At 42.9% G+C, this 26,503-nt stretch overlaps 1 protein-coding gene and 1 pseudogene across 1 annotated transcript in view; one reads left to right on the plus strand and one right to left on the minus strand.

The window, feature by feature from the left end:
* Positions 1 to 25,949, plus strand: part of ACAA2 (acetyl-CoA acyltransferase 2) — a 33,806-nt gene extending 7,857 nt beyond the window's left edge. Inside the window, exons 3-10 of the mRNA XM_045886736.3 lie at positions 8,929 to 9,057; positions 11,309 to 11,425; positions 13,392 to 13,539; positions 16,318 to 16,493; positions 17,496 to 17,625; positions 21,405 to 21,475; positions 23,601 to 23,755; positions 25,593 to 25,949. Coding sequence (XP_045742692.1) covers positions 8,929 to 9,057; positions 11,309 to 11,425; positions 13,392 to 13,539; positions 16,318 to 16,493; positions 17,496 to 17,625; positions 21,405 to 21,475; positions 23,601 to 23,755; positions 25,593 to 25,677 — 1,011 coding nt within the window. The 3' untranslated portion in view covers positions 25,678 to 25,949. The remainder of the gene's footprint in view (positions 1 to 8,928; positions 9,058 to 11,308; positions 11,426 to 13,391; positions 13,540 to 16,317; positions 16,494 to 17,495; positions 17,626 to 21,404; positions 21,476 to 23,600; positions 23,756 to 25,592) is intronic.
* LOC135362601 (AP-2 complex subunit beta-like) lies at positions 753 to 8,804 on the minus strand (annotated as a pseudogene).
* Positions 25,950 to 26,503: the final 554 nt, after the last annotated feature.

Raw genomic sequence — 26,503 nt, forward strand, 5'->3', positions numbered from 1 at the left:
GTTAGGGGAAATAACTTCCTTTACCTTCTATCCTGCTATGTTAAGGTCTACAGAATAGATCATTCATTTGCAGACAATGAAAGCTGGATATTCCTTTGAAGTGTGGCCAAGAAGTGGGGGCTCCCTTCTTCCTCCCAGCCCTTGGTTTAACAGAGGCTCCATGTGGAACCACTGCAAGTCCTGGGACCCTGTCACTGTTCTGCTGGCTCAGAAAGTGGTTGTTCCTTACTAGGAGAGGCAGGCTGAGAAGACTGGAGGCTGCGGCCACCCCCTCCACCAAGTGCCCAGCTCCTGGGGCAGGGATAAGGCTCAGAAAGGGGTGTGCAATTTTGGCCACCCTGCAGCTCCGAGCCATGACTCAGAGATTTTGCTTCTGCCAAGAACTGCTTTGTTTGCAGGGGAGTCTAAAGGACTTCATTTTTTTTTTTTTCAGTGACACTTTTCCTTGCTTTAATATTTTTTGTCCTTTTCTGCTTTCGAAATGAGCTCTCAACTACAAAATATCAAACTACGCTCAAAACTGCCAGCCATTGACGCGCTACAGAGAAGCTCACAAGTAAGGACAGCTAGCTGCCACAGGTGACAAGAGGTGGGAAGCGATTGAAGCAGTGGTTACAGATGTTCACGAGAAGCTAAAACTGTCCAACAGGTTGTGCCCTGATGTCAGCACAGGTTAAACCAGTCACGATCTTGGTGTGTGGCCTCAGGGTGTTTGGGTTCAGAGTCTACATGGCAGTACGATTTCTTCCAGTTCAGAGTTCTTGGCTTGCACCAATCACAGGGTGGCCGGAGGCACCAGACCCATCTGTTAGCTTTTCAGAAATGCTGCCATAGACCTGATAGATGTCCTGAGAGACTTGGGGAGCTCTACACTTCAGCGACAGCATGTAATTTGGGTTTCCTGGCTGGATACGTAGCTCAGCCAAAATCCAAGTGCCATTACTGAGCTCCAAGGATCGGCACAGCATGTCCCCCCTTCCACCTTCCTTTTGGCAAGAGTATAAACATTGTCATTTTGCAGTTTGCTGGAAACTGTCAGCATTTAATTGACATTCCTTAATCTGAAACCGAAGTTCTTTTTCGTTGGGAATTGCCTTCCCCGTTGCAAGGAAGACCTGGTGGTCCATTTTGAAATCTTTTGCAGAAAGCACATTGAGTGGGGTGAGACGGCTAAAGTAGAAGACGTGAATATTGTTTTTCACAGCCACCTGCAGGTTATTCAGAGGTTCCATCTTCATGACCGGACCTGAGGTGTTCAGAGGCAGGGAGACATCAATGCGCTGGGTTGGCATCAGCGGTATACGGTTGTCCAGAGGAGTGCTGGGGGTGACACCAAAGCTACTCTTGTTTGACTGGATTGCAAAGTCTGTCATGTGCTGCAGAGCTTTGTTGGTGAGGTTCATTTCCATAGAGGTGTGCCCTTGGCGATGAGTAAATATTCTGCAAATCTCCAAGCCTTTAGCTTTTACTGCAGGCAGCCAGACAGCCTTAGAAACTATGCATCTAGCAGGTCCCATGCCTGTCCCGTGGAGAGTGCTGACAGGTCAGTCAGACCACTGCTGACCACAGCGGGAGTAGGTGGAGGAGCATAGGTTACAGGCTCTGATGATGGGATGAAAGACTGTCCTACCAGACCATCTAGTCTTCCTCCCAAGACATTTGCTGCTCCCATCTGTATGGAGGACACCGGAAGCACATTGCCTGGGGGACTGAGGTCAAGGTTTAAAAGGTCTAGAAGGTCACCTTGAGAGGGGATAACCTGAGGCTTTTGCCAACAAGGCTGTCACCTGCATCAATGCTCCCATGATGTATTGGCAAGTGTTTGCGACGGATTCCATGACTTCCTTCCAAAATGACAAAAGCATTGGGAGGCTTACACGGTACACCAAGGCCAAAGATCCAGTGTGGCAGATTAGCTCATCCAGCAGGGTTGGCACAGTATGATCTAGCTCCTCAGACATCAGTGGCTTCTCAGACTAGACTACTACTTTGCCTGTGACAGGGTCTGTTGAGAGAAGACACCAATAAATACAGCCCTGGTCTCGAAGGTCAGGTTTATCAGAATCCCGTGTTGCCAAGCTCAAGACTTGCTGTACCAGCTCCTGTGTTTCTGGTGGTTTGTTGAGAAACAGCTTCGCTATGACAGTAAGCAGAGTAAGCTGCACCTGGGTGCTTTCATCATGAAAACCCTCCAGGAAGCTCTCCAGTAACTCCTCTGCATTGTCAGGTCTCAGCATATTCTCCCACCATCCAGATCATAGCTGCTCGAGCATCTGGTTCATCCAGCGAGGCTAAGTTCTCACGCAGAGTGGCAAGGATACTTTTGGACTTGTTGGGGCGTTTGCGGAAGATGTGTCTGATGGCAACAGTGCCTCTAGGGCCACTTCCTTTGGTCTGGGTGAGATCGAGCAGTGGGCTTACATGGCGCTCTGCGGGTCGCTCCACTTGGATGGCCCACTGTCCCGTGGCCCACACAGCTTTTCGAGCAAAGTCAGCATCCACATCTGTGGCATATTCCTTTAATTCTGCCAGAACCTGAGCAGTGTTGCCCTGAGATGCCAAGCGAATCATAATGTCCAGTTTCTCTAACATAGATGGGATCATTGTACTTCACAAAGAAGACTTTGATTTCCTGCTTCAAGATTTGGGGTCATTTTTGGACAATTAGATTGATATTCCCCGGGATGATGTGCTGCATCTCTGGTTCCCCGGGGAGCGAAGTGACAGGTGGAGGGGCCCACTTCTTCAGCAGCATATTGTAGTTGTCAGAGTCTTGGGTGACAACGCTACACACTTCATTAGGACTTTTACTGCGGAAAGCACCACTGCTGAGTTGGCTTGAGGTAGCCGGGGAGTTACCCACAGACGCTGCAAGCCTTCCAGTCACCTCTAGGGTTGTGATTAGACAGGCAGCCCAACATGAAAGTCTGGCCCCATTCAGGGCTGTCAGCAGCTTGTTTTACAGTTTTTAGAATATACAGTTTATACGGCTTTTGTTAAATTGATTCCTAAGTATTTTATTCTTTTTGATGCTGTTTTTGGAGGGTTTTTTGAATAAGATTTTATTTATTTGACAGAGACAGCGAGAGCAGGAACACAAGCAGGGGGAGTGGGGGAGGGAGAAGCAGGCTTCCCGCCGAGCAGGGAGCCTGATGCGGGGCTCGATCCCAGGACGCTGGGACCATGACCTGAGCCAAAGGCAGCCACCCAGGCGCCCCTTGATGCTGTTTTGAATGGAATTGTTTTCTCATTTCATTTCAGATTGTTCAAGTGTATAGAAAAATAATTGATTTTTGTATATTGATCTTGTACCGTGATTGCTGAACCCATTTATTCTAATAATTTTTTAGTTAATTCCTTAGGGTTTATTAGTATGTGACATTGTGTCATCTGGGAGTAGAGCTAGTTTTACTTCTTAATCTCTAGTCTGGATTTCTTTTATTTCTTTTTCTTGCTTCATTGCCCTGTCTAGAATCTCCAGGGTTGAAGAGAAGTGACAAAAAGTGGATACCCTTGTCTTCTTCCTGATATTATGGGGGAAAACAGCCAGTGTTTCACAATTAAGTAAGATCTTAGATGTGGACTTCTTGTAGATGCCCTTTACCAGTTTGGGGAAGTTCCCTTCTATTTTTGGTTTATTAAGTGTTTTCCTATGAAAGGGCATTGGATGCTTTTTCTGTGTCAATTGAGATGATCAACCATTTTTGTTTTTTATTCTGTTGATATGATGACCCCATCTTAATACATGTTATCAATTCAGTAACATTAAACTCTTGGCCAACAGCACGTTAACTAATGCCTGATTGAAGTTTCTCTAACACATATATTCCCCCCGGGGCATATCACTGCCTTCTTCCACTTAGGCAGCACTTCAGCACTAGGCCTGGGGCAATTTTGAACAGCAAAATCACCAACAAAAAGCACAGAAATGTGAAAAACATTGCAATAAATAGACGGCAGAAAGGACATTTGTTTTGTTTTTTGTTTGTTTAGATTTTATTTATTTGAGAGAGAGAGAGACAGAGCATGAGTAGGAGGGAGGGGCAGAGGGAGAAGCAGGCTCCCCACTGAGCACGGAGCCCACATGTGGGGCTCAATCCCAGGACCCCAGATCATGACCTGAACTGAAGGCAGACACTCAACCGACTGAGCCACCCAGGCACCCAGAAAGGACATTTGTTTATAGCATGAGAACTAAAACAAGAAGGCTAAGTGTCCCCTTGTTCATCCTCAGCTAGGAAAGTGTGTATTATATTACGCGACTAAAATTTCTCAATTTTCCTCCACGCTGCACATACCTGGAAATAACCACAGAAGTGCTGCAGGTGTTGATTTGGGGTTACAAATAAATTTTAACACACAGGTGAATTTGTGAGTATAAAATCTATGAATAATGAGAATCGACTGTATTTTGAACTTATGTTTTGAGAGGTCTTAAAGGTACTAATGTATTCTGTCCTAAGCAGTTCTAATATATGAAAATAGCCTTATTATAAGGAGTAATTAAATGAGTTACGGAGGTCAAAAAGGTATAAACTTCCAGTTATAAATAAGTAAGTCTTGGGGCTGTAATGAACAGCATGATGACTATAGTTAATAATTCTGTACTGCACATTTGAAAGATGCTAAGTAAGTAAATATTAAAAGTCCTTGATGGGAGAAAAAGGAACTCAAAGGCTGGATTTTGCAGCTGCTCTGGTCTCCAGGCAGAATCCCTGAGGCATCCAGATTATAACACTCCTCCAGCTCCCTCAAGGACTTCTTTTAATGCTTTACCACTGTAGCTTTGTTCTTGTTCCTGTTATTTTCCCCTGATAACCATAAACACCTCCACCCAAGATACATGTTAGCAATCATCTTTCAAATATGTGGCCCATTGATACACGTCTGAAGGGTCTCAAGACTCATGTTGTACTAGACAGTAGTAAAGAACCTTATCTTAATGGCAGCTAGCCCCTCAAGGTCCTGGAAGCCCCCACTTCCAAATTCCTTAGAGACTTATGCTCTTCCTAACCCCTCACATCAGTCCTCCTCACAAAAAAATTTTTGGTAACTATATAATGTGGTTTTGGAATATAGGTCAGGTTCGGTGGGGTGAGGTCCAGAGCCAACGACCATTCTTGAGACGTCTTTGGTGCAAAATGGTGGCTTTATTAAAGCATGGGGACAAGGACCTGTGGGCAGAAAGAGCTGCTGCATTGGGGTCCTGAGGAGTGGTGATTATAAAGGGGAGTTGGGGAAAGTAAGGAAAAGGGAGGTTTCTAAAGGGTTTTCATATGTTCAAGAGGACCCACCTACCAGAAACTGGACGCCTTGCCTTTGTCAAGTTAAGGTTGTTTTTCCCTCTGGCAAGGCATTAACATTAACATAGCTGGGAGATTCCTGGAAGAATGCCACACGTGTCCCACCCAGGAGTGGGGGATAGGGGGAGGTTGCAAGGTGTGTCAGCTTAATGCTTTGTCTTCAGGTAGCCTTCTGCTCCCTCATCATATATATGACAGATGTTAACTAGACTTATCGTGGTGATAATTTGCAGTATATACAAATATCGAATCATTATGTTGTACACTTGAAACTGATAGGTTATATGTCAATTATACCTCAATTGAAAAATAAAACAGGAATAGGAACTTTTTAAAAAATATAAGTTCTGACTAAGATTTATGGAATGTTAAAAAGCCAGAAGAAACCCTAGAGATTTTATAGAACTCCAGGCCTCTCTTAACACATGAGGAAACCTCCAGAGAAGTTTCAGAGTTGAGGCAGGTAGTCTGTTAACAGTCCTGGGCTAGAATGCAGATCCCCTGACTTCTAGTTCAGTATTCTTCCTCCTGTACTAAGCTCTTCCCACAAATCTTGATGTTAAAGGAGATGTAAAGTCATTTCGTGGGAACACTTAGAGAATAGATAACAAAAAGGGCCGGGGGGGGGGGGGGGGGATTACCACTTTCTGGAATACAGTGGCCAAAGTAGAAGACATCTGGTTTCTAAGCATCAGGTAGGACCACATTCAAAATTTACATACAAATAAGTATGTATTCTGTCAGTAAGATCTCCAGAAACTATCTGTATTCAGTCAATTGGGCTAGAATTTAACAACTCAATCATAACTCCTCTACTCCTTTTATTTACAAACGAGGCACTTGTGAATCCATTTGCAGATAACTTCCCATAGGAGGAACTTGAGAGTTCGATAAACCAAAGTTCACACTGCAAGTGAATGACAGTCTAGATTAGATTCCAATCCAGATCTCCTGACTCCTGGCCTAATATTCTTTCTATTACCTCAGGCTCTCCTGCTTGATTTTATAAAACACCTATTTTGCCAGTCTGGACATTAGAGTATTATAAGAGAAGTGACTCCAAAACAGAAAGCTCTGGCAAAAGAATATCCCCTGACCAGCAATCGTTTTTTAAATATTTTTTTTAATATTTATTTTGAGAGAGAGAGAGCGCCTGGGCAAGCACATGCCTGGGGGTGGGGGGTGGGGCAGAGGCTGAAGGAGAGAGAGAATCTCAAGCAGACTCCCTGCCTAGCCCTGAGCCTGATCTCACAGCCCTGAGATCAGGGAAAAGTGCTTCTTAAAAAGGGCAACTGCAAAACACACTCTGCAACATTTACTTGTTTTTTCTTAAAGTGAAAGAATGGGTGGGATCCAAGGAATCAAAGCAGTAGATGTGATGTAGGAAAGATGTTAGGGTTCGAAGCCGACGGCCAAGAAAGAATTCTTGAGACATCTTTCGTGCAAAAAGGTGGTTTTATTAAATCACGGGGACAGGACCCATGGGCAGAAAGAGCCGCACCAGGGTTGTTAGGAGTGGCCCATTATATACTTTCCAGTCAGGAGGGGGTTAGGGATAGCCTAAGTCTCTAAGGAATTTGGAAGCAAGGTTTCCAGGACCTTGAGGGGGCTAGCTGTTGTTGGTGAATGGTCATTTATTACTGTCTAATAAAACCTTAGTCATGAGACCCTTCAGATGAGTATCAGTGGGTCGTATGCTTGGGGGATGATTGCCCACATGTAACTTGGGTAGAAATAAAGGAGGTTCCCAAAGGAATTTTTGTATGTTGAGACTACAGGATCCTGGCGGTGGGGCTAAGATTGCCTTTTGCCCTTGGGAAAGTATTAACATTGAGGTAGCTGAGTTCCTGGAGGAATGTCACTGTGTTTCAGGGACTTGTCAATGGGCTATAAGTAGTAAGGAAATTTAAAAATTGTTTTTTCTGCCTTTGTTTCCCACATCAGATGGACCGATGAGGAACATCTCCAAGTTGTTTTAGGAACTAAAGCAACAAAACTCAAAGCTAAAATTTCTAATCAAGAAATTCTTCTAACAACTGTGGTTTGTCTTGTGGATTACCACCCCTACTCCCCCTTTAGGGGAGAAGCATGACTTACTCCTGTAAACCAATTACTCCTCAACAAGAAACACCTTAGAACATAAGTTTTGAATCACATCCGTCTACCTGCAAAGCTCAGGGATGGAATGAGGCAAATACCCACAAAAACAAACACAAAAACCCAACAACAAAACCTCAAATGAGGACAAAGATTTGTCCAAAAGTGTCTGGGCTGGAAAGGCTGGGAGACCATAAAACATGAAAGACAACTGTGTATCCGAGCCCTGGTTTGTGTTAATATATGGGACAACCAGATAGTTTAAACCTCTGTGGCTAAGCCCATTCCTCTATTTATATAGACAGACAGCTAGCACTGCTCTGTATAGGTATCAATATACTGCTTTGTCCTTTACGATCTATTTGCCACATTAGGCTGAAACCACTAAGCCAAGTTTTTCCACTAAGGCTAAGAACACTGCATCCATGCAGGGATGAGAAGCTTATCGCACACTCACACTCACACATACCAAGTCTACCAGCCCGTGGGAGTCCACTTCCGGCTCTGCATTTATTTTATGCCGTTGTATCTTTTATATGTGTTCTTTCACAATTTTCCGTATCATGGTAAACACAGTAAAAATCTCAACACATTCACACCTGGTTCTGGTTACTCAGCAGTAGCTAGCATTTGTGTGCCATTGAACAGGAGACCAGGGGCACCTGGGTGACGCAGGCGGTTGAGCGTCTGCCTTCAGCTCAGGTCGGTCCTGGGATCGAGGCCCGCATCCGGCTCTCTGCTGAGCGGGGCGTCTGCTTCTCCCTCTGTGCTCTCTCTCTCTCTCTCAAAATAAATAAATAAATTCTTTAAAAAAAAACCAGGAGACCAAAACCACAGAACAAGTGCATAGGTTGGGTTATAGGATCAGAAATAGATATAAAAACACCAAAGTGCAGATTTCACAAGAAATAAGTGTCCACCTCCTAAGTCTGTAGCGGGCTACCTGCCATCACTGCTGTTCTTGGACCCCAAGGCAGGGCCAACGCTGTTACTCTTGAACCTGGGGTCCTTGTTTATCTCTCGCCTCCCTAGGTCAACGGGTCTCAGCCTCGGTTTCACATTATAATCCCCTGGGTGCTTTTAAAAGTATCTACTGATACCCATGCCTTGCCTGCACCTTTCTGGTTTAATTGGTTTGGTTTGACTCAAGCATTGCTATGTTAATCAAGCTTTCCTGGTTATTCCAGCGTCCTTCGATACTTCCTCTGTTAAGGAACATACTATTTTAAGATAGCCCATTCTGTTCTTAAACAGTTGTAATTATTATAAATTTCTGTCTTATATGAAGACTTAATATAAGGATTTCTCGCACTTTGTATGTTTAAAAACCAACTGACCAAATTAGTTTTTATTCAAACAATAAACCCCTATATTACGTAAAATACATGCTGTACCTATATGCATTGCGTCCTACCTTAGAGCCATATAGTTTATCATTTTTGATAGATTGCCCACATTTCCGTATATTTTGTCCTTCTTACTGCTAAGATATATAGAGGACATTCTTTTTCTTTTCCCTCCATTCCAGAGTTCTTCAGATGCTGCATATTTGGCCCGGCATGTTGGTTTGCGTGTTGGTGTCCCAAAAGAGATCCCAGCTTTCACTGTTAACCGACTCTGTGGCTCTGGTTTCCAGTCCATTGTGAGTGGATGTCAGGTATGGGCAAAATTTTATTACTTCTCTGAAAATACGTTAAAAGCTATTGGAGGAAATGCCCCACTTCAGTATAACACTGTAGGCTTTTATGGTGCTTTATTAGCGAAGGTCAGTATTTGATTTTTCTTGGAAAAGTATTCACAGGAAGAAAATAGTTTCTTAAAAGCTATTCACGGATCTTTGAAAGACATGCTAAATGGAATAAGGGAGTCACAAAAGGACAAACACTGTATGATTTCACTTATATGAGTAGTCAGATTCATAGAGACAGAAAGTAGGATGGTGGTGGCTGGGGCTGGGGGAGGAGAGAATGAGGAATTCATGTTTAATGGGTACTGAGTTTCAGCTTGCAAAGCCAAAAAGATGTCTGGAGATGAGTGGTGGTTGGTCACACAGCAATGTGAAGTACTTAATGAACTGTACACTTAAAATTGGTTACAATGGTAAATTTTAAGTTATGTATATTGTATCACAAATTTTTTTAAAAGCTAATCACAAGTGTCATTTTTATCGAGTTCTTCCTATGTGCGCGACCTATGCTAGATTTACATTCAGTATCTCACTTAATCTTCACAACCATCCAGGGAGGCAGGAACTATCCCTATTCCCATTTAACAGGCAAGGAAACTGATCAGTAAGGTGACTTAAGTTATAGAGGCAGAACTTGAACCCAGGACTGTGAGAGTTCCCTGTCAGGCAGTGTGAAACTGAATAAAGACTATAAGGCTAGGAAGAGAGTTGGAGGATTTAGGGGATGTATTCCTTTTCTGGAAGCAGTGTCATTCTTGATCTCCTAAAGCACTTTTCTTTTGACTGCTGTGATTCAGTGACCCCCTACACTTGGCTTTCTGTGATGCATGCATTTGCCTCACCTCTTTGACGATGTTTTAATCACCTTTGTATCTCCCTAGCTGCTCAATAAATATTTTAATGAATCAAAAAAAAAAGAAATGTATTCCCTTTTTGCCGGAGTCCAGCTCCAGCCGGGGTGGGTCTCTTGTAGGAAAGGACGGCATCGGCAAATGAGGAGACACAGACACAGGATCAGGTTGCAAGCGTCACCTCCTGACAGCCTCGGAGGAACTTTATTTATATGCTAGGATATTTTTGTTTTTCCAAATCTTAGATCATTTTCTGGATTACAGCCATAGCCTTCTTTCATTTTTCCTTTGTAATGATTAACATGACCTTTACTGATTTCTGCTTATTGGCTTTCGCTAAAACTAAAAAACAGTATGCAAGGAGAAAGGTGCTAGACAGAGCGTGACCGTCTTGTTATTTTGTTCTATAGAAACTAATTCTTTGTGGAATTAGTTTCATTATGATTGCTTAGATAGGAGTAACTAAGATGAGCAGTCACTTTATCATGAAACCCCAGAAATAGTCCCACAATTATAAAGATTCCCATAAACAAAATGAAAGAGAATAGCAGGAGCCAGCTGTGGAGTCTCCTGTTTTCAGGATCGTCCCCCATACTTGGACTTTGTCAAACAGCATGAGTAGCTTGGCTCGCGCCACTTTTTTAAGGGATGGATACTTGGGCAAATACATTTGTTCCCTTGAGCACAGGGAAAAGGGATACACTGAAATCCAATTTTATTTGTCCAGATCTTCATTTCTTTACAGAATGAAGGACATGGACATATTGTAATGGATAAATTACTTTCATGTTAATTTATTTCTATAAAGATATATCTGAAACAGTGGTCCTGATTTTCCTAGAAGTCACTGAGAACACTGGGCTCTGGAGGCTTGTTACTTGCTTCTTTTCTGAGAAATGCAAATAGTGGAAAGCGTGAGAAGGATGAAATGGCTTTCTCTTTATGAGCCTCCTCGATTAACCCAGTTCTTGTAAGTCTGTGGTCTGCTTCAGACTCCTCCATTAATGGGATAAATTCTACTTCCATCTTCTTAAAGGATTTATTCTTTATCCTCAGCTAACAATCTGTATATTATGCCAGGCATTAATATCTCCGCTGATTTTCAAGATTTATGTTGAGGGTAAGAATTATCATTCCTTGCCAAAATGTAGGTAGAATTTGTCACTTGTGCACCCACAATTGAAGTCTGTTAGGTTTTTTCCCCCTTGTATCTTGGGAATGGATGCTGGAGCATTCACTTTACAATTACTTGACAAGTATTTCCTTTTGAGAGTGTAAATCATTACATGTACTATTAGTTTACTGCTGAACATGTACCTCTGTTACAATAAAAGGTTTTTTGTTGTTCTTGCTCATTCGTTTTCAAATAGGAAATTTGTGTTAAAGATGCTGAAGTTGTCTTGTGTGGAGGAACTGAAAACATGAGCCAGTCTCCCTACTATGTCAGAAACATACGTTTTGGAACCAAGTTTGGATCAGATCTCAAGGTTGGAACCATTCAAATGTTGAAAAATTATTTGTCATGCTTTTATGCTAATAATTTTAATAACACCATTTTGGGAGAGAGAAAACAAATTTTGTGGTTTTTTGGTTTTTTTTTTAAAGATTTTATTTATTTATTTTGACAGAGAGAGAAACAGTGAGAGAGGGAACACAAGCAGGGGGAGTGGGAGAGGGAGAAGCAGGCTTCCTGCCGAGCCGGGAGCCCGAAGCAGGGCTCGATCCCAGGACCCTGGGATCATGACCTGAGCTGAAGGCAGACGCTTAACGACTGAGCCACCCAGGCGCCCCAAGAAAACAAATTTTGAAATGAATTTCGTTACAAGATACAAATGACTTGAAATTTGTAAACTTTCAAAACCCCAGTTTGGTTTTTAGTTTTGACATTTTGACCCACATTTAAAAAATCCAAATAGACTTTATCTCAGCACACCTCTGGTCATGGAATTAATACCTGGGGAGACAGATGAAGGGAAGAGCCAGATAAAAAGATAGGCAGAGGTTGAAGTAATTAATTTCTCTACTGAATAAATGATAAACCCAATAATTTAATCTTTACCATGATTTATGGAAGTTTTATTCCTGGAGCAGTCTTCATTGAATAGATATCGTCATCACGGAAAACGTTCTCTTTGGTTTTTTTTGTTTGTTCGGTTGGTTTTTGGGGCTTTATTTTTATTTTTTATTTTTTATTTTTTTTAAACATTCTCTTTGAATATAGACGAAATTGTCCCAGATCAGTCCGACGAAAACTGATCTTCACATCTTTGAGAGGGAATGACAAGGGTATGACAATATTGATACCAAACACTAGGGTGCTGTCGCTCCCATGTGAAAGGGCTGATGACATTCTCTGTTGTTAGCATTTCCCAACAGCGTTGACTGGTTTACACTGTTCACCCAGTTTGTCCCCTGGCCTTTTTGAAAGTTGGAAAGAATAAGACTTAGAAAGTATGAGAGAGTCTTTTAGACACCAAGTATATTTGAGAACACCTTGGGAAAGACAGGTCGGTGACTTGAAGGTGATGAGACAGTGGAGAGGACACAGAAGGGGCACACTTACCAGAGATTCACTGGATAATAAGTAACAACTCTTCTGTTCTTCGAGGAACGTGTACGGGGTTCCTCACGGTAGTCGACGGAACCAGCTGTTCTGTTGCTGAAGGAGCTCACGCACACTCCCGCTGCCGAGCTCAGAATCCTGGTTCACAGAGGTGGCCACAGGGAAACATTGCGTGAGGGCCCCGTGTTAGTCTTACAAAACGTAGCCTTTGGGGTTTCTTTTCTTTTTTTTTTTTTAAGATTTTATTTATTTATTTGAGACAGAGAGAATGAGAGAGAGAGAGAGCACATGAGAGGGGGGAGGGTCAGAGGCAGAAGCAGGCTCCCAAGGAGCAGGGAGCCCGATGTGGGACTTGATCCAGGGACTCCAGGATCATGACCTGAGCCGAAGGCAGTCGCTTAACCAACTGAGCCACCCAGGCGCCCCTCTTTTCTTTTTTTTAAGATTTTATTTATTTGCGAGAGAGCGCAGAGGGAGAGTGAGAGGGAGAAGCAGACTCCCCGCTCAGCAAGGAGCCTGATGTGGGGCTCGATCCCAGGACCCTGAGATCATGACCCGAGCCAAAGGCAGATGCTTAACCGACCGAGCCACCCAGGAGCCCCGGGGGTCTCGTTTTATATTGTAGGAAAACTTCTGTGTCCTCTCCCTGCACATTTAGTGCTGTCGCCTCTCTTTAGAGCTCCACAGTTAAGAGAGAGAGGAGAACATGTGCATTGGGTGTTTTTTAAAATGTCCCAGAACCAAAGATGAGTAGTGGTAATAGTAAATGCTATCAGAAAATCTAATTTTACTTTCATTTATTGGAGCTATTATTTAAATGTAAAGATATTATAGCATATTGCTTTCAGAAGATATGCTTTAATCACTTTATTATTCATGTCTTTTAATAGCTGGAAGATGCTTTGTGGTCAGGATTAACAGATGAGCATGTCCAACTCCCCATGGGAATCACTGCAGAGAATCTTGCTGCAAAACATAATATAAGCAGAGAAGACTGTGACAAGTACGCCCTGCAGTCACAGCAGAGGTGGAAAGCTGGTCAGTGAGATTAGACGTTAGAAATATCTACAGAAGAAAACTGGGGCGGGAGGTGTGTGTGTATGAAATGGGTGGAGGGAGTCAAAAGTTATAAAAATAAAATAAGTCCTAAAATAAAGGTTCTAAAATCAGTCCCGGGGATGTAATGTACAGCATGGTGACCATAGTTACAGAACACTGTAGCGCATGTGTGAAGTCGCTACTAGAGTAGATCTTAAAAGTTCTCATCACAAGAAAAAACGTTTTTTGCAGCTATGTATGGGGACAGATATTAACTAGACTTACGCAGTGGTCGTCGTGCAATCCTGTGTACACAAAGATCGAATCCTTATGTTGTATACCTGAAGCTAATATGTCTGTTATACCTCGGTTTAGAGATTTTTTTTTTTTTTAAAGATTTTATTTATTTATTTGACAGAGAGAGGGAACACAAGCAGGGGCAGAGGGAGAGGGAGAAGCAGGCTTCCCGCGGAGCAGGGAGCCCGATGCGGGGCTCGATCCCAGGACCCCGGGATCATGACCTGAGCCGAAGGCAGATGCTTAACGACTGAGCCACCCAGGCGCCCTATACCTCGGTTTAAAAAAAGATATTTTTCTGGGCGCCTGGGTGGCTCAGATGGTTAAGCGTCTGCCTTCGGCTCAGGTCATGATCCCAGGGTCCTGGGATCGAGTCCCGCATCGGGCTCCCTGCTCCTTGGGAGCCTGCTTCTCCCTCTGCTTCTCTCTCTCTCTGTCTCTCATGAATAAATAAATAAAATCTTTAAAAAATATAAAATTAAAAAAAAAGATATTTTTGTCGTTTTCAGATTATAATGGTCATAAATTTACCTTTTGAAAATCACATTTTTTTCACCATTCCTTTGTTTTTATATGAGTAGATATTCTGTTCATGATTGCAAAATTTCTCTTTTGAAATACAGTAATACTACTTAAAAAGTGGCCTTGTTAATTGACCTTATCTGGCCACTTGAGTCCTGAACCTGTTCTGACGTCAGTAGGAGACTACTCCGAGGACTCTGTTAGACTGTGAGAGGCGATGGCTCGCAGGGGCTGCTGGGACAGAGCGGGTGTCCTCCTCCCTGAGGCATATCCTGTTCACAAGGAGGGGATGGTATGTTGGGAAAGGACCCATTGGGTATTCTTTTGTGCCTACCTGCTCCCATTCCTGAGAATCATTGCGCCCTGACTCGAAGACTCGGAACTGTCCGCGGCCAGAGCCCAGGTGCCCTTGGCGTAACACCCCACACTACTGTCAGACCAGTCCAAAGTGGGTAACATGACAGTATGGTGAGTTGAAGACACTTACTAGTCTCCTGAAAAAGATTTTTTAAATGAAACCATTAAAAACGAGCAGCAACTCTTCTTTAGGGGCATTAAATACTTGGAACAGTGAGAATAAAGTCCATCTTAGCGTTTCAGAGGGAGAAGTGGGACGGAGCCGAAGCCAGCCAGTTCATGCTCTGTATTTTTCAGTTACACATGTAAAGTGGGAAGGTGCTGCTCCCGAGGCCAAGAGTCATGGGTTCTGTTTCTGTCTTTGCCGCATACAAGTTATCCGACCTCAGCCAAGTTACTTATTCACTGGGCATCTGTACAATAGAGAGAAAAAAGATTTGCCTCCCCTGTTGCCCTAAGAGTTGTGAAAACCAGATAAGGGAAGTGTGTAGCCTGTTGTAAAGGGATATCAGAAGGAAGGTGGTCTTACTCCCGGCGTATCCGGTTTCTGAAGCGGTGGATTACTGTAGTCCATTCTAGTCTGTGGGGATGGAAGTAGGTCAGCTGGTTCACTTAGAGCTGTGTCCGCAATCGCTCACAGAATTTCTTCGGGTTGCTTGTCTTAAATTTCAGTCATAGATCCCTTGGTGACCTAGATCGGTAACTTTTTTTTTTTATTTTTTTATTTTATTTTATTTTTTTAAAGATTTTATTTATTTATTTGAGAGAGAATGAGATAGAGAGCATGAGAGGGGGAAGGGTCAGAGGGAGAAGCAGACTCCCTGCCGAGCAGGGAGCCCAATGCGGGACTCGATCCCGGGACTCCAGGATCATGACCTGAGCCGAAGGCAGTCGCCCAACCAACTGAGCCACCCAGGCGCCCAACTTTTTTTTTTTTTAAAGATTTTATTCATTTGACAGAGATAGTGAGAGCAGGAACACAAGCAGGGGGAGTGGGAGAGGGAGAAGCAGGCTTCCCACGGAGCAGGGAGCCCGATGCGGGGCTCAATCCCAGGACCCTGGGATCATGACCTGAGCCGAAGGCAGACGCTTAACAACTGAGCCACCCAGGCGCCCCAGGATCAGTAACTTCTTTTAGAGACAACTTCTTTTTTCTTACCTTGGTAAAGACACTTAACATCAACCCTACCGACCCTTAACAAATTTTAAGTGTACAGTACGTTGTCATTGTACAACTTGGTAACATTTAAATTACTTCTCTCACCCAGAGAAGTTTAAAGGAGACATTAAATTTTACCTCGTGCTATTATATCTGTAATGGACAGGGACTGCTAATAGTCTAGTGATACCTTGTAAAAAAAAAATTGTAGTATAAAAGATCAAAATTAAAATTTTAAGATGCAGAATGCATTTGCATAGATTTATGGCAGTATATTAAGTCCTCCAACAGGCAGTGTAAGCTGTACATGTAACAAAGGCTTATATTAAAGTAGCCTGTGAGGAAAGGGTAGAGCGGAAATTAAATTGAGAAGGATGTGTTTGATTTTGTTTCGTGTATCTTCTTTTTCTCCCATTCTTATGATGGTCTTTCTCCTATTTCAGCTAATGATGCTGGCTACTTTAATAATGAGATGGTACCAATTGAGGTGAAGACGAAAAAGGGGAAACAGACAATGCAGGTGGATGAGCATGCTCGGCCCCAAACAACCCTGGAGCAGTTAAATAAACTCCCCCCAGTATTCAAGAAAGAAGGAACTGTGACCGCAGGGAACGCCTCGGTAGGTGGCGCCACAGATCATCTCGGACTCTTGCTGACGCGTTCGGTGCAAAGTAGTCACGTGGTATCTTTTGGCCACTTCCCAGGCTAGTCTGGCTATTTAGCTTAACCTGGCAGTGTTCATATTCTGTTAATTGGGGTTGTCATAGTCCCAAACAAAATATTTTTTTTTATTCTTATGTTAATCCCCATACATTACATCATTAGTTCTAGATGAAGTGTTCCATGATTCATTGTTTGTGCACAGCACCCAGTGCTCCATGCAGAATGTGCCCTCCTCAATACCCACCACCAGGCTAACCCATCCTTCCACCCCCCTCCCCTCTAGAACCCTGTTTGTTTTTCAGAGTCCATCGTCTCTCATGGTTCGTCTACCCCTCCGATTTCCCCCGCTTCATTCTTCCCCTCCCGCTACCTTCTTCTTCTTCTTCTTTTTTTTTTTTCTTAACATATATTGCATTATTTGTTTCAGAGGTACAGATCTGAGATTCAACAGTCCTGCACAATTCACAGCGCTTACCAGAGCACATACCCTCCCCAGTGTCTATCACCCAGTCACCCCATCCCTCCCACCCCACCCCCCACTCCAACAACCCTCAGCCAAACAACATATTTTAACTCCCATATAATACTCTTCCAGTTTCTTAGTCTGTTCTGAATATTATGAGGAATCTAGAAGGAAATCTACTTGGTTATTATTTCAGTTTTCAGGGTTTGGTTGGTTGGTTTTTCTGATGCATACAACTCATCAGATTTCTTACATCGCCCCACATCTGGACATAAGCTTTTCCTGGACATTATTTCCTGGTTTCCCTTGGTGAGGCTGGACCCTGTGCCTCAAACAGCGTCTGACCCACCGGAGCAATACCGGCATTGGTGGTAGCCCAGACGGCGGCGCTGCTTCTTCCGCACTACCACAGTCCTAACTCTACCCCCATTAATCCAAACCTTGATTAACTGGGGCCTTCTGCCCTCTAGTTAATCTTCTGTTTTTGTTTCCCAGGGGGTATCTGATGGTGCTGGAGCTGTTATAATAGCTAGTGAAGATGCTGTTAAAAAACATAACTTCACACCACTGGCAAGAATTGTGGGCTACTTTGTGTCCGGATGTGATCCTTCTATCATGGGTATTGGTAAGTTTGTAGTGAAACAAACTGGTTCTGTTAGTTTCTAGAGAGAAATCTTTGGCCTTCAGATACCTGAAACGGTAGCCAAATCAAGGTCACTTGTGGGGAAAAGGAAACTGGTAATCAGTCATTTAAGCAAATCTAGAAAACCTGTGCCCGGCACAATAGGAAAACCAAGACCGTGTAAACTGCTCGTGGGTAGTAATCGCGTCTCACTGTCCATTTGAGATATTTAAAACTGGACCCCAGTGTATAACAGAAGAGTTACAAGGTGCTGACCAGATGAGAGAACAGGCAAGGAGAGATCCTGGGGCCAAACAGAGATGGCTGAATGCTGGGTGTTCTGCGTGCGGGGTCTGGTGTGTCTCATTTCCCTTTCCCACAACCCCTTTGTGAAGGAGAAAATGGAGGCTTAAGGAGGTTGACTTGTCAAGTTCCAGACAAGTAAGTGATGGAGGCAGAAGGGGAACCGGGCCTCTCTAATTCAAGTGCTCTTCTTACCGTGTTGTCCCGGAAGTCAGTCATGCCCACCTGGCTCAGCTGTGGCGTAATAGGAAAATGAAGAATTATAGTGTATCTCAATTGGCAAAGATTAGCAGGAGAACTCCCTACAAATGTGTATAATTGACCCTTGAACAATATGGAGGCTAGGGGTGCCAACCGTCATGCAGTTGAAATCCAAGTATAACTGTTGCTTCCCCCAAAACATAACTACTAATAGCCTACTGTTGCCCAGAAGCCCTACCCATAACATAAGCTTTTAACACATATTTTGTATGTTATATATGTACTATATTCTTACAGTAAACTGGAGAAAAGGAAATGTTATTAAGAAAACTGTAAGAAAATACATTTATAGTACTGTACTGTATTTATCAAGAAAATCTGCATGTAAGTGGACCTGTTCAGTTCAAACTTGTGTTGTTCAAGGGCTAGTCTTTCTTGGCTTGAAAAATATGAATTAGAACAAAGAGCTTTTTGCTGGTTGCACTCCTAAGAACCTCAGATGATGCTGAATTTTAATAATTTCTGTCATCATTCTCCAGGAAACAGAATTGATGAGGAGTCTCACTTACAAAAATATTAGTGCCGAGAGGTTTTATCCTATCCCACCTATACCCTCATACCCCAAAGAAAAGCATACCCTAGGGCTAGATTCAGATTCTCGATGGGTCTAGAGATTTTTCTATGAGCTTAGTTAGGCCTTTTCCAACTAACTAATTGGGTTTTGAAGTAGGTCCCAAGGTAGAAGGGAGATGACCTGTTGCTGACCTGTGTTCTCAGAGATCCTTCAGTGTACGCCTCAAGGTTCTCCTCAAGTAATACCACGTGTGCTCATTTGGGACTAAGTTAATACCCAACCATATTTGCTGCCATGTCCATACTGTGTTACTTTCACTGTGTTTGAGATTACTTTAACCAAAACTGCAAGCTATGTAACCATCCGTTAAAAGTCAATTTTTTCTGTGTTTCAGCCTTAAAAGCTTATTAGCTTTTAGCTACTCGCTATTGGTAAAACATGGCTTTTGTTTTAGAGACGGAAGGTAGCTTAAAAAATTAAACGTCTGTCTATTGGTAGGGCATTTATCACTTCAGTGTCTAGAACAGTGGTTTCCCAGACCCCAAATGATCATCAGACTCTACCCATCACCCCACCCCAAAAGATTTTGTTTCAGTAGCTCCAGGGTAAAGCCTGGAGAATATGGGTTTTTTTAAGTGTATTTGGATGGTTTTGATGATCAATCAAATTTATCTGATATAGGTAAGTAGTTATTTTATAGTTCTCTTTCAGTTTAACCTCGCTGAATAGGTTCTGATACATTAACATAGTGAGCAAAGAAAATGTAGCTTTCCTTCCTTCTCTTCCAGGGTCTGGATGTTGGCCCTGTAGTACAGTGAACACCACTGTGGTGGAAGGATTGTTTTTTTTTTTCCCTCATGGTTGAACAGAGCCATAAATGCCAAATGTCTCAGTGTCAGATGTCCCTTCACCTAGACAGCTGTCTGTCGGTTGTTGTATAGGATTAAACAAGGTAACTACATGGAGTGCCCCAAATGAAAACAAGGGAGAGTGGTTGTTGAGTGGTGGGGATTGATTCATCAATCCAATTTCTAAGAATAGTTTCCTTGGTTATGTAGTTATCCAACAGCAAGCAATCCTTAGCCTTGCAAGAGTGACTGCTGACCCAGAAAAGGGAGGAAAGCTGGGACTTGAGACTAGTAATGGCTCCCAGGAAGGACGCAAATGGAAAGACAGCGCTCCCTGGAACTCCCCAGTGGTGGCAGTGGTGGGTGAAACTTCAAACCTCTGCAGCTGTAGCAGCTCTGGTTTTATCTTTTACTGGGCTTTATTTGTAGAAAGGATTCCAATGGTTAAAAATCAGTTCAAGCCACTTCTGATGAGAAGCTTAAGCCCAAAAAAGGTGCCCAAGCTCACATAGCTATTAGTGGTAGGACTAGAAATGAGGTCTCCTTTTCCCAACAAAAATACTATAACTTTCTGAGTCCCAGTAAAAATGTTATGGGAACAATCCTTTAAAACTCAGGTTGTGGCCCAGTGTATTGTAACAATTGACTGTAACGATTCTAAGTTAACAAGAATGCCCTTGAGTCATGCGTACTATGGATATGAAGACAAGGAGTTGTGTAGAGTGTAGTTGACACCCTCGGCTTTTAATTCTGTGTATTTTTGATCCCTGTAGGATACTTCGATCCCTATAGGATACTTCATCCCCTGACCATGCCAACTAACCGATGCTCTGCTGTTGACTCTCTATCCTATTTTTGTGCCTTAGACATACAAAGAGAATCTGGAACTAGGTTCTATGTTAAATCGGTAGCCAGATTGAAAAGGGCTAACTGGATGCCCTCCACCAGTAAGCAGACTGTTGTCCAAAGAACATTTTAACTAGGTGACAAAGTACATTGTATTTAGATTGCATTATGCTTTTCTTGTAAAGACCGATTTCCCCTATTACTTTAGGCATATTTTTGAAACTTGTTGCAGAATATTTGACTACTTAAATTCAATAGAAAGTAACACATATATTTTTTAGACATTTATGGCAATTTCATTCTCTAAGAATAGATAGTGAAGTAGATAATCTTCAGCCAGTTTTTTTACCTTTTGGGAAAAAATACCAATATACTTAAAAATTTTGAGCAGCATTAAACTGTCATCGGTGATCATCAGTAAGTTGGGAGCTGAAGTTTCGGAAGTCTTATTAGGTAGATTTGCATTTCTGCAGTGGGGGTTTTGTTTTGTTTAAAATCTGCCTACCATTGTCACCATAAACACTTCTTTGCTTCCGGTATCTTTTCCCTGAAGTGCCTTGTGGCTTCCTGCCTCGCTGTGCCCATGTGGAGATGCTGCTGCCTTTTGTCCCGATGGACCTGAAAATTTAGAAAGTGGCCACAGCCACTTCTCTACTAGGAATGCATGTGATTTGTGTCCCAGGAGAGCCCTCAGTCTGACTTGATTTTTGGTATGAAGCATGATCTGTAAATGACTGCAAAACCCCATAGAGGACTCCTTTGGCTCTCTGAACTCTTACATTTCCGGTAGAACTTTCCATGTGAGCCGCTCATTTACAGTTTTGCACAACCAGCTTTTCACTTTGGCTGTTTTCTGTTTTTTTATTGTCACATCTTTGAATAATGTGCTATCAAGGTAGTAAGATTTGTGGCTACTAATAACGGTTACATTATTTCTTCCTTACCTGTTTAGTAAGGAAGGAGAAATTTGATACTTAATATAAGATGAAACTGATTTTGTTCTTATATAGGTCCTGTCCCTGCCATCAATGGGGTACTGAAGAAAACAGGACAGAGTCTGAAGGACATGGATTTGGTAGAGGTAAGTGTTACACTATTTTACATGAATAAGCCATTTCTATAGCATAAATGGCTTTAATTTGGTATCTTGCAGCTTTTTTTTTGTTTCCGTGCCTTTCCAAATGATGTGCATCTAAGTATTAATTTTGTTACGTGCTGTGGGTCAGTACTTTTCTCTACCTGATTAAAATGCTTCATGTATATTCGAAGAATTAAAACAGTCTGATTTCTCCTGCTAAAATATGAATTCCTCGAAACTTTTTAGAACCTTATAAGAATATTGCATTTTAGACTACCTATGTGCCTGTTGAATTGAATTGAATATTATATAAGGTGGGTGAGAAATAAATAATATACATTTTACATTTGGGGACGATTTAAAAATTTTACATAATTAAACATAATGCTACTTGACATTGGGAAATCACTAATATAACAAAGGAAATCTCTTTATTTAAATTGGTAGAGAAGAGGGCTTCTCACTCGGCACAGGTGTGATCTCCTCTGTGGTAATCTCTCAAAGAGGAAACCATGGTTTTATTTTTTAAAGATTTTATTTATTTATTTTGACACAGAGAGAGAGAGTGACAGGCAACAAGAGAGGGAACATAAGCAAGGGGAGAGGGAGAAGCAGGCTTCCCGCTGAGCAGGGAGCCCGATGCGGGGCTCGATCCCAGGACCCTGGGATCATGACCTGAGCCGAAGGCAGACGCTTAATGACTGAGCCACCCAGGCGCCCCCAGGAAACCATGGTTTTAGACAGACAGCTTATCCTTATAGCTCTTTTTCCATGCTTAGACCCTCAAAGGGGCTGCCTAATTATCATACTTATATTAGCAAATAATGTCCCTGAATTTCTGACTCTAGATTTCACACTTAAAACTCTGTTTAAATATGTCAGCTCTGCAAAGCTGTTCATAATCATTTATAGATGTGTATGTACTCAAGGACATAGCTCTCAGTACCTTGATATGATTGTCTTTGGGACTTTTGATTACCGTGTGGTAGTTTTTCCTCAGTTCAAAAACCTAGTTTTGCTAGTTCATATTCCAGGTCTCTTAGTACCGCCTTAAACATGACCATATAAAATGGAAAAATAATGTAGGACCTAAGGACAAACAAAGCACCATCTTGGAAAAACACAAAATACAGTAGGAAAGAACACAAGGCTGGATTTTGATCTCGACTCTGTAAAAGTTACCTTTCTTAACATCAGTTTTCTTGGGTGCCTGGATGGCTCAGTTGGTTGGGTGGCTGCCTTTGGCTTGGGTCACGGTCCCGGAGTCCCGCATCGGGCTCCCAGCTCAGTGGGGAGTCTGCTTCTCCTTCTGACCCTCTCCCCTCTCGTGCTCTCTCTCTCTCGAATAAATAAATAAAATCATAAAAAAAAAATCAATTTTCTTACCTATAAAATTTTCTAGCTAAGATCATATGAAACTATAGTGCTATGAACTTGAAGGAAGGTAATTCTCATAGCCAACCTTGTTAAGTAAATACAATATGATACTTTTCAGATCTGCCAAATTTCAGCACGGTAACCATTCCTCTATGTATCTGGTTCTGAAGGTTTATCCTTGGTTGTGTGTCAGTTTCTTCTTAGAAGAAAGGCTAGTAGTACTGGGAAATAATAATAATAGTAGTAGTAATAATAATAATAATATTAATAATAATAATAATACTAGGAGCAACCATCTACTGAATGGTTGGTATGTGTCGGGAAATACACCGGACACTTAATACCCATGATTTCATTTAACCTTGACAATAACTCCTAGGATGTACTACAGTCACATTTTACTATTGAAGGAACCTCGAGTGTCAAGAGCTTAAAGAACATGCATACAGCCAAGATTTGAGCCATCCCTCTGGCTCCAGAACCCGTAGGCCACCTCCCACTGTCTCTACTAGGTACCCATTTATAACATTGCTGAGGATTTCTTTTCTCCAAGGGATGCAGTTGACTTAAATACACCCATTTTCAAACCTGTTATCTTTACAAAGAGTGGTTGAAGATAAATTGAAATAACATCATCAGGTAGTTTAAATAGGAGAAAAAGAGCAAAAGTAGTCATCAGTAGGACTGGACAATTCTCAGTAAAAATCAACTTATGAACAAGGATTTTTATCTGTGTTTTGATGATTTTTAGGTGAATGAAGCTTTCGCTCCTCAATACTTAGCAGTCGAGAAGAGTTTGGATCTTGACCGAAGTAAAACCAATGTGAATGGTGGAGCCATTGCTTTGGGTCATCCCCTGGGAGGATCTGGAACAAGAATTACGGCGCACCTGGTTCACGAGTTAAGGTATTTACTAGAAATTGTTGCATTTCATATTTGCCGTCTTGGGTAAAAACGCATGGATTTGGGTTTCCTCAGAACAGTCCAGCATTTTCCATTCTTGCTCATATCCCCCTGTACTGCTTCTCACCAGGAACAAGTTACTTGGGGGCACCCCTTTTGGGCTGACCTTATAGATGACTCGGTTGACTTGCTAGTGGAGTTGCACTTGGGATGTGCACGCTTCCTCGTGTTTGCCGTGTGCTCACTGAGCCTCTGGCCCCTCCCCAGCACTGTCGCCCTGCCGCCAGGACTGCCTGCCTCCTCCCCCTCCTGCCCCATCCCCACCCCCTCCCACCACCTGGCACTGGTGCACAGCAGTCAGCCCTACTGAGGACTTCGGTCGTCGTGGTGTGCTTACGCTCCAGTGCCAGCGACAAGAGTGAGATACGGTTCTTTATTTTATTTTATTTTTTTTAAGATTTTATTTATTTATTTGACAGAGAGAGACAGCGAGAGAGGGAACAGGGAGCCCAATGTGGGGCTCGATCCCAGCACCCTGGGATCATGACCTGAGCGGAAGGCAGACGCTTAACGACTGAGCCACCCAGGCGCCCCGAGATACAATTCTTTAGGAGAACAAACAAAATATTGGGAGGATTCTGAGCTGGATGCTGTCATTTAAGAAACCTGAGCAAACTGCTAGTTTGGGTCTGAGCTAAGTGTTTCCGTCACTTGTGCCCGGGTTCCAGAAGAGCCCTTCTGCGTGTCTGATACTTCTCAGTTTTGATACAAGAGCTCCTCCTTCTGGTACAGTGTATTTTGGACCATTTTGCTCTATTAGGAAGAAGCAAACAAAACCAAATACGTCAGGCCAGAAAAGTCACTCTGGCTCCTATTAGGTTAAGGTAAATGGAATTCATTTCATTTCTTTTTTTTTTTTTTTTAAGATTTTATTTATTTATTCATGATAGAAAGAGAGAGAGAAACAGAGGGAGAAGCAGGCTCCCCGCCCAGCAGGGAGCCCGATGCGGGACTCGATCCCAGGACCCTGGGATCATGACCTGAGCCGAAGGCAGACGCTTAACCATCTGAGCCACCCACGCGCCCCATTTTTTTTTTTAATTTAAGATTTTATTTATTTATTTGACAGAGAACACAAGCAGGGGGAGTGGCAGGCAGAGGGAGAGGGAGAAGCGGACTCCCCGCTGAGCAGGGAGCCCGACGTGGGACTCGATCCCAGGACCCCGGGATCATGACCTGAGCTGAAGGCAGAGGCTTAACTGACTGAGCCACCCAGGCGCCCTTCATTTAATAATTCACGGAGTTGAAATGAGTGATGTGCGCCAAAAAGTTCCCAGGTGCTTTTCTCTCGGATTGAGGAGCGAGAATAGACCGTGGTCTAGAGGAGTCTAATTTTTATGAAAGGGACATGAAATGCTTCCAAATCACCTACCCGTTCACATGGGCAAACTTCACTGACTGCAGTTCCACTAAGGTGCCATGAAAATCGGAATCTATATAAAAATCAAAGAGGCTGGCCGCTCACTCCCCCTTCTTCAGCTTCCTTTTTATCCCCATGACAACCTGGCCTCTCTCCTTTCTCACAACACACCTCAGCTTCTAGATCTGTTTCAGCCTCTCTCTTCTGTGTTACTACTTTCTCTTAATAAATATATTCAGTTTTCTGAATTCCTTGTGTTGTGACTATAAACCAAGATTGAGGATTGGGGAAAAGATTGAGACGCTGAGCTGAATGAGAATGAATAATGCAGATGTGACCATTATTACTTCTGTGTCGTTAATTTTCTAATTAGCTCCGTTTTTTATTTGAGTAGATTTCAGCCACTGCTTTCTCTTCTAGGCGTCGGGGCGGGAAATACGCTGTTGGATCAGCTTGCATTGGAGGTGGCCAAGGCATTGCCGTTATCATCGAGAGCATGGCCTGAGGGGCAGGGGGCCCAGCGAGGTCCCCTCGTACTGTGCTGGGTCAGGCCACAGCAAAGCAGGTGGCCTTCGGAGCAGCTGCAAAACCAGACGTGCCCTCTACTGCAAGTGTCTGAGTGTGATTAAGGGATAATGAGGCAAAGATGTATTTCTGCACAAAAATCCAACTACAGAGGCCTTAAAAGAAATTGTATTCTCTTGCCATGTAATTACCACGTATGCCTTAGATTAATATGATTGCAAGAAAAATGGAATAAATACTGCTTTAACTTCAGCTGATCCTTTCCTGTCATTTCTTGGATTTTTAAAAATCTTTTAATTGAGGAAAAATACACATACCATAAAATTTACCATCTTCACCATTTTTAAGTGGCTTAAATACATTTCCCACTGTTGTGCAACTGCCGGTCGCCTCCATCTCCGGGACTCTGTCTTGCAGAGCTGAGACATTGCCCCCGTTCAACACGGACTCTCCTGCCCCCCTCCCTGCTGCCCCCCACCCCCACGCCGGCAAGCACCATTCTCCTTCCTGCCACTAAGAATCTGACCACTCCAGGCCCCTCACAGAAAGCGAATCATACAGGAGCTATCCTGTGCCTGGATTATCTCACCCAGCATCGAGCCCTCAGGGTTCACCCATGTCCTATCACATGTCAGCACTGCCTTCTTTTCTAAGACAGAAGAATATCCCATTGTATGTATAGACCGCGTTTGTTTATCCTTCCATCCATCCGTGGACACTTGGGTTGCTTTTGTGAAGAATTCTACTATAAACAAGGGGGGACAATTATCTATTCACGGCCCTGCTTTCAGTTCTTTTGGGCATGT

The sequence above is a fragment of the Mirounga angustirostris genome, unplaced genomic scaffold (assembly GCF_029215605.1).
Source record: "Mirounga angustirostris isolate CCGP_5_RB_7025 unplaced genomic scaffold, mMirAng1.0.hap1 SCAF_14, whole genome shotgun sequence".
In the NCBI taxonomy this organism is placed as follows: Eukaryota; Metazoa; Chordata; class Mammalia; order Carnivora; family Phocidae; genus Mirounga; species Mirounga angustirostris.